The following is an 8,188-nucleotide window of genomic DNA, read 5'->3' as shown; positions in this document are numbered from 1 at the left end:
GCAGCCCTGGCAGGGGTCAGCGAGAAGCGAGCGTTCGGGGTTTGACTCTGGTGCGTTGAGAGTTGTGGGGTTTGGGTTTCTTGCCCTTTGTGTGCCTTAACTGCTGTCTACATATGGAAGGTCAGATCTGGTTTTTGCCTCGCTCCCTTCAACTCAGTAGTTTCCAGGCTTACAAGCTAAGGGTAACGCATCTGTACCAGCTGAAGCAGCACAGTATCTTGGTTTCTGTGGGTGAGGATGAAGAGGGCATTAACCCCTTGGTAAGTCAAATGGCAAAGAGGGGGAAACTCTTTTGTATTGTGGGTCTTTCTTAAGGCTATTGCGGTTACCTCGGTTCCCTTTTCCCACCTCAGGCACCTTGCTCACTGTGAGCATGGTTATATTTGATGCCAAGTTTTGGCCTCCTGATACCTCACATTTTGCTTATGCCAGCGTATTGTTGTTGTTTATAGGTTAAGGTCTGGAACCTGGAGAAGCGAGATGGTGGCAATCCTCTTTGCACACGAATTTTTCCAGCAATACCAGGTAACAAGCCCACAGTTGTATCCTGCCTCACTGTCCACGAGAATCTTAATTTCATGGCAATCGGTGAGTAAAACTGAAGTAGCTTAAGAAAAGTGTTACGGTCCTTTTTCAGGTGTAGAGAAAATGAATGGATGGCACAAACGCCAGCATAGAACATCCTCCTGGCTTTTCTGCTCCCTCCATTTTTATGTTACTCTTGTGGAGATATGGCCTATCTTGTGCTGTCAGAGAGCTGGAGAGGACAAGTGCCTAATGTTAGCCCAAGTCTGTACATGTGACAGTAATAACTTTCATAGTTAAAAGGGAAACGCGTATTTTCAGCTGATGTCATCTTTCCATGCCAGTCATTAAGGTGACACATTTATTGAACTTATACTAAATGTAGCTTTTGTTGTAGTACAGGAAGAAACCACCACAGGGTTTGTGATACCCCAAGCCCTGTGCAGAAACCTTTGTTCAAACAAAAAAAGGAACATTTCCCTCTTTGGGTTTAATTGTTCCTTTGCAATAGGACTGGGGCTGTCAGCAAGCTGATTTACTCACCCCGAGGAAATCTCCCTCTGGTCTCATTACAGCGTACAATATGCTTCCAATAAGCAAGTGAAACTTAATACCTTGCTGGTGAGCAATGTGTTGTCGCTGACGGGAGCTGCCCAAACTCAGGCTGGATGGTATTTCAGTTGTGCCGTGTAAGTAACAGTTTGGTCTGTCCCCTTCACCAGGTTTTGCAGATGGGAGCGTGGTACTTACAAAAGGAGACATCACTCGAGACCGGCATAGTAAGACCCAGATCCTCCATGAAGGCAGTTACCCTGTTACTGGCCTTGCTTTCCGACAGTCTGGCAAAACAACGCATCTGTTTGTGGTTACCACAGAGAACATCCAGGTGGGAATTTAACTGGAAAAAACGAGACTCTGGTTTTGGAGTCTAGTTTAGAGCAATCCCCCAAACCGTGTGTTTCCTCTGTAGTCTTATATGCTTTCAGCAAAAGACTATCCTCACCTGGAGCTGGACACTCACGGTTGTGGACTGCGCTGCTCGTCTCTCAGTGACCCATCCCAGGATCTCCAGTTCATTGTGGCAGGAAATGAATGTGTGTACCTTTATCAGCCAGACGAACGTGGCCCCTGCTTTGCCTTTGAGGGACAAAAGCTGATTGTTCACTGGTATCGGGGGTACCTCATCATTGTCTCCAAGGACCGAAAGACTTCTCCAAAGTAGGAATCCTCAGAACAGATGAGTTATTTTCGCTCTTGCAGCTTCCCATTTTCCCTTTTTTTTTTACCCTTCCTCCCTCTGCAACTTCCCTCCTGGTGGCCAATGGCAACTTTTTCAGAGGTTGTTAAGGTTCGTCCAGACCCATATATGGGTTAAGATGCAGTGTGGAGCAGCACAGTCCAGCATGCTGACCAAGTGGGGCTTGGGTTTTTTTTTCCAGTCCCATGAATTTCTCAGTGTAACACACAGATAGAATTTGTGTATGAATAGGTGGTGTCTTGCCTCTGGGTCTGCTTAGCTTAATCGCCCAAGTGAACCCCAACTGTCTTGCTCTCTGAACATCCCCAGTTTGCAAAGGTATCAAGAATTGTAGTTACTGAAGTAACTTGAAGTTCAAGTTTTCTGAAACTTTCTTCTGCTTTCCAGGTCAGAGTTTGCTGGGAATGAGGCACAGAACTCGGACAAACAAGTCTTGAATATCTATGACTTGTGCAACAAATTCATTGCGTACAGCTCAATCTTTGATGATGTAGTGGATGTTTTAGCAGAGTGGGGTTCTCTGTATGTACTGACCAGAGATGGGAAGATTCATGTGCTGCAGGAGAAGGATACGCAAACCAAACTTGAGGCATGTAAATCTGTTTTGTTATTAGCCTCTGCCTTATGCCTGCGAGATTGTGCAGGGCGGTATTTCCCTCATACTGCTCTTCCCGTCTATTTAACAGATGCTATTCAGAAAGAACTTATTTGAAATGGCCATTAACCTGGCCAAGAGCCACCACTTGGACAGCGATGGCTTGTCAGAGATTTTCCGGCAGTATGGAGATCACCTGTATAACAAGGGGAACCATGACGGGGCCATCCAGCAGTATATCCGGTGAGCGGGATGCTGTAGTACAGGCAGGAGCTACAGGGGCCTCGATTTCTGTTTCGGCCCAGGAATTGAACCAAAACAAGTCGTCCCAGTCGTGGCCTTTGTAGAGGGTTGGTCATCTCACTGTGCGTGCAGATGGGTGGTCTTACACCATAACTAGTTGTTACTTCTGATACGTAGCTGAGTGGTCCCAAGTAGAGGGTTAGTGCCTGCTGAAGTTAAGGCTTCTGCATGCTTGGTTGTTAATTTCTCTGTTTATTTTGGGTGTCCTGGGTATACGGTCTCTTGTAAGGTGGCTCTTCCCATCCCAGAACTATAGGGAAGTTGGAACCATCTTATGTTATTCGGAAATTCCTGGATGCTCAGCGTATCCACAACCTCACCGCTTACCTGCAGACTCTCCACCTGCAGTCCCTGGCCAATGCAGACCATACTACGCTGCTGCTGAATTGCTATACCAAGCTCAAAGACAGCTCCAAACTGGAAGAGTTCATCAAGGTATCGGGGGAAGGTGGAATCGTGCAAAGCTGTGATGTTGTCATCATATTTAAAAAGGGGTAGCACTGACAATGTGAATTGGCTCCTGTGGGTCTTTTTGAGAGAGTGAAGAATGGATTTGTCCCTCGGTACTTGGTGTGGCTGACTGTCCACCTGAGTCTGGAGCGTGCTGGCCATTGCCAGTGTGATTGGCAAGCTCCTGAGAGGTGGGTAGGCTACTTCCTTTCCGCACGTGTGACCTTTCCCTTTCGCGAGAAGTACTAAGCTGTCCCTGCTCTGGTTTTCCTCCTCTGACGTACACGATCGCTGCTTGTGGACCATCACGATGTTGCTGAGGGAGCATCTTTCTGCCTTTTTTCTTGTAGACGAGCGAGGGTGAGGTCTGCTTCGATGTGGAAACAGCGATCAAGGTGCTTCGTCAGGCGGGTTACTACTCCCACGCTGTGTACCTAGCAGAGAAGCACATGCATCATGAATGGTACCTCAAAATCCAGCTAGAGGATATCAAGGTGAGGGGAGGGTATTGCTCTCATGTTCTCTACTGGGGAGACTGCCACTTCTGTAGCCTTCTCTTTACTGCAAATCCCATTGTGCTGACCTCTTCTCCGTGGAGCAATGCCTGATGCCACCGCCTGTGTGTTGGCTTTCCACTTCAGCACATGTTGTAGACCAGGGGTGGAAATCAGAGGGTCTTTTTTATTCTGTTTTGGATGAGGCTTTTTACAGTGGCCTGTAAGAGGAGAGAGGGTTGTTAGAGATTGATGTAAATCGTGCAGTCTTTCCCCTGGACTACAGCCAGTCTTCCTCCCTGGGGAGGAAAACAAGCAGGAATAGTGAACTAGGTGGTAATTCAGAGCAAACCATGTCTGTGGTGTACTTGCAGCATGTCTTAAATGCTTTCTGTCCTGACCTTGAAGTGGAGAGTAGAGGTCAATGTCACACAGTGATTTTGCTGGCTGCCTCCCTCCACAGAACTACCAAGAGGCTCTGCACTACATTGGAAAACTGCCTTTTGAGCAAGCAGAGAGCAACATGAAGCGGTATGGAAAAATCCTGATGCACCATGTCCCTAACGAGACCACAGAATTGCTGAAGGTCCTTTGCACTGATTACCGGCCACTGGGAGACAGTGAAGGCCCTGGGATGCTGGAAGGAAGAAAGGTACAGTTTGTGCTGACTGGGAGCCGTTGCTCTTGAGTAGTAGCTTCACAGCAAGTGAGTGCTCCTGCATGCTTTGTGCTGCAGGCCTGATGCTTTAGGAATAATGAGAAATGCACCTCAATAAACTCCACTGTGGTGAGACCCCCACCTGGAGTGCTGTGTCTGGCTCCAGAGCACTCAGCACAGGCAGGAGGTGGACCTTTTGAGCAGGTCCAGAGGCGGCCACAGAAATGATCAGAGGGCTGGAGCCTCTCTTCCAGGAGGACAGGCTGAGAGTGCTTGTTCAGCCTGGAGAAGAGAAGCCTCCCAGGAGACCTTAGAGCAGCTTCCGGTGCCTAAAGGGGGCTTTTAAGAAAGATGGGGACAAACTTTTTAGCAGGGCCTCTTGGGACAGGATGAGAGGTAATGGTTTGGAATCAAAAGAGGGTAGATTTAGACTAGCTGTATATGAGGAGATTTTTTACGCTGAGGGTGGTGAAACACTGGAACGCATGGCCTGGAGAGGTGATAGATGCCCCATCCCTGGAAACGTGCAAGGTCAGGTTGGATGGGGTGCTCTGAGCAACCTGATCTCATTGAAGATGGCGCTGCTTGCTGCAGGGGCATTAGACTAGGTGGCCTTTGAAGGTCCTTTCCAACCCAAACTGTTCTGTGAGAAGCCCTGTCCTGATGTACCGGTAGTTCCAGAGACCACTTAAAAACTATTGCTCGGAAATTATTCCCGTCCTGTGCTGTATCTGTTGTGCCACAGGCTCTGGGAATGAGTGCTCCACATGGCAGGGAAGAAGCACCTGTCTGGCTGAGACTGAGCTTGCTGCTTGCCTTGTTCTGGCTGTGTTACAGGCTAATTCGGAGGAGTTCATTCCGGTCTTTGCAAATAACTCCCGAGAACTGAAGGCTTTTCTGGAGCACATGACTGAGGTGCAGGCTGACTCTCCACAGGGTGTCTACGACACTCTAATGGAACTTCGACTCCAGAACTGGGCACATGAACAAGATGAGCAGGTTTGAGCTCCTCCAGCTTTGTGTTTTGAGAGGGAGATTTGGTGTCTTTGAATCCTACTTGTGTTCCTGCCAACCCGTAACCTCCCCAGGTGGGCATTGATAACACGAGGCAATACATAACGTTGTGCTGGACAAAGGGGATGTGAAAGCAGCCTGCTTGCCGGGAGAATACTCCTTTCAGTGAGGCTGAGCTTGTTTTGTATGAATCTCATTTTAGAACAGATTCCAGACAATACAACCTCTGTGGGCAGATGCCTCTCCCACAAAAGTAGCTCTATTTGCTTGCCTGGATCCCTGAGGATACTGGCTGTTGGGCGAAAGAAAGCACGTCCTGCTTGCTTAGAAAGGATAGAGGGCAAACGGCAAAACTATCCTCTTCTTTGAAAGAGCTGCACATTCTTGTTGGGTCTTAGAGCAAAATGTTCTCTGTGCGCACGTTGGTCTCCATGACCTCTCCCTCTTCTCTGTAGATCAAGGAGAAGCTGCACAATGAAGCCCTCACCCTCCTGAAGAGCGGAAGGTTTAAAACAGTCTTTGATAAGGCCTTGGTCTTATGTCAGATGCACAATTTCAAGGATGGTGTCCTCTACCTCTACGAGCAGGGCAAACTGTGAGTGTTGCTTTTGTCTGTGGAGTCCTGTCCCTCTACCCACTCCCCGCCACGGGAATTTCTGAGCCATAAACGTCCCTGCCTTACGATGCAATGGTAACAACTTCTTTAGTATCTCAAGATACTCTTTCTCCCTACTCTGTAGTTTCCAACAGATCATGCACTACCACATGCAGAATGAGCAGTACAAGAAGGTGATCGAGGTGTGCGAGCTGTACGGAGACCAAGAGGCTTGTCTGTGGGAACAGGCTCTTGGCTACTTTGCACGGAAGGAGGAGGACTGCAAAGAGTATATTGCTGCAGTGCTGAAACACATCGAGAACAAGAATCTTATGCCTCCGCTGCTTGGTAATGATGACATGTGGCACCCAACCTTCCCCCGCCAAAAAATGACCCCTAAACTAGCTTATAGCATTCTCTGGAGATTAGAAATTTGAGAGAAGTATCAACAAAGTTTGAGCCCACCATTTGTAGTCATAACCTGCCCTACGGGGAGAAGCTATGCTGGTCACAGCTCCCTAGTTAGGAAAAACGATCTGTGGTGTCGGTCACAGATGTTTGTACCTGATTTCTGTTCTGGCAGCGTGGGGAGGTGGAGGGCTTGCTGAAACTCCTGCTGCGCCTGGGTGGAGGAACTGGAGTGGAATCCAGTCCACTAGATCCTTGCTTTGCCCCTTTGGTCTGAGCTATCCAAACATGCTCCCAGTTACCCATTTCTGAAAGAGGTCAAACTGCAATCGACTCTTTAAATGAGCTCTCTGGGTCGGTGAGGATGCTGACTGCCCTTGCCTGTAAAAGCGGCCTTCTACAGAAAAGCCTTCTGTCCAGGTATGACTAATGTGGTTGCGGGTGTTTTTGCTGGTGTTTAAACTAACTTCTTGGCTGTTCTCAGTTGTGCAGACGCTGGCTCATAACTCCACAGCCACACTGTCTGTGATTAAGGATTATCTTGTCAACAAGCTGCAGAAGCAGAGCCGCCAGATAGAGCAGGATGAGCAGAGAATTCACAAATACCGAGAAGAAACGACAAGGATCCGCCAGGAGATTGAGGAGCTAAAAGCAAGGTGCAGGACCGTGTGCCTACTCTTCTTACATAGGACAGAACTGTCCTTTTATTAAGGATAAAAAGACACTTTATCTTCCTCACCCTTCTGCCTCCTCTCACTCTTGCAGGCCCAAGATCTTTCAGAAGACCAAGTGTAGCATTTGCACCAGTGCCCTCGAGCTGCCTTCAGTCCACTTCCTGTGCGGTCATTCCTTCCATCAGCATTGCTTTGAAAGCTACTCAGAGAGTGACTCGGAATGTCCTACGTGCATGCCAGAAAATCGCAAAGTGATGGACATGATCCGAGCCCAGGAGCAGAAGCGAGATCTGCACGACCAGTTTCAGCATCAGGTAGTGGAACATTGTCTGTTTTACCAAGTTTGAATAAATAGGGTTTAGATTTACAGATTTAATTTACAGATCTCCAGAGGCTGGTAGAGTAAGGTAAGGCTGAAAGCATTTTGTGGACAAGGTTGTGTCAGCTGCAGATAATGAGACCCTGGGGTGACTGCGTTATGCACAGAGCATGAAGAATCCTTGATGCTCTCCAGAGCTGAAAGAGAAGCTATTCTCACTTGACCTTGAAACAGGTCAAGTTGGACTTTTCTATTATCTTAAGGGTGTTTTCCAACCTGGAGAGCTGTTGTCAGTGTGTCTTCTGTTCTATACAACTTCTGGCTGTATAGAACAAATGGAAGGAGAAAGGGAAAAAGAGTTGGGCCGGTCGCATCAGAACAGGGCTGGGGCAGAGCAGTTGGGGTACACCAAGAGTGTCGCATTTTCCAAGGGTGAAGTTGGGAATGGGGCCTTAGCTAGAGCATGTTCATGTGAGTAGAAACTGGAGAAGCAGAGGCAGTCGCTTTCCTGAGAATTGTCAGTTGCCTCTTCAGTGCATGGCACAAACGTGGGATTGAAACAAGGGGCAGAAAACCTGAGCGGAGGAAGCTGCTTGGGCAGTACTCGCGTGGAACTAGTACAGTAGCCAAGGAGTGACGGGGGCTGCTGTGTATTAGACACATTAGACATTAGGGAGGTGAAGGGGCAGGGCCGTGAGGCTTTAGCTGATACGGCTGCTTTGTGTCTGGCAGCTCAAGTGTTCCAACGATGGCTTTTCTGTTGTTGCCGACTACTTCGGTCGCGGCGTCTTCAATAAGCTTACGCTCATCACGGACTTGCCCTCGGGAAGGGCAGCGACGCTTGAGGCCGGCCTGCAGCGGGACCTGCTCATGCACACCAAGCGCAGCACCTGAC

At 48.5% G+C, this 8,188-nt stretch overlaps 1 protein-coding gene across 1 annotated transcript; it reads left to right on the top strand.

Annotated features, from left to right (window-relative positions):
* Nucleotides 1-113: 113 nt before the first annotated feature.
* On the top strand, nucleotides 114-8,187 carry VPS11 (vacuolar protein sorting 11 homolog (S. cerevisiae)). Its single transcript, XM_010013024.1, has 15 exons — nucleotides 114-260; nucleotides 453-588; nucleotides 1,248-1,411; nucleotides 1,496-1,743; nucleotides 2,171-2,372; nucleotides 2,470-2,621; nucleotides 2,930-3,116; nucleotides 3,482-3,625; nucleotides 4,089-4,277; nucleotides 5,121-5,282; nucleotides 5,753-5,892; nucleotides 6,038-6,240; nucleotides 6,785-6,956; nucleotides 7,066-7,288; nucleotides 8,026-8,187. The coding sequence occupies exons 1-15, from the start codon at nucleotides 114-116 to the stop codon at nucleotides 8,185-8,187; spliced, it is 2,631 nt and encodes an 876-aa protein (XP_010011326.1).
* Nucleotide 8,188: the final 1 nt, after the last annotated feature.

This window comes from Nestor notabilis, unplaced genomic scaffold (genome assembly GCF_000696875.1).
Source record: "Nestor notabilis isolate BGI_N333 unplaced genomic scaffold, ASM69687v1 Scaffold17404, whole genome shotgun sequence".
In the NCBI taxonomy this organism is placed as follows: Eukaryota; Metazoa; Chordata; class Aves; order Psittaciformes; family Psittacidae; genus Nestor; species Nestor notabilis.
Note: the sequence above shows the minus strand (reverse complement) of the source record. Positions and strands in the feature narration are given on the sequence as shown.

Excerpts from the sequence above, each read along its gene's own strand:
- VPS11 (XM_010013024.1), top strand. The coding sequence starts at position 114 with ATGGAAGGTCAGATCTGGTTTTTGCCTCGCTCCCTTCAACTCAGTAGT. Across the intron at positions 1,412-1,495 it reads TTACCACAGAGAACATCCAG|TCTTATATGCTTTCAGCAAA; the intron begins GTGGGAATTTAA and ends TTTCCTCTGTAG. Across the intron at positions 6,957-7,065 it reads ATTGAGGAGCTAAAAGCAAG|GCCCAAGATCTTTCAGAAGA; the intron begins GTGCAGGACCGT and ends TCACTCTTGCAG.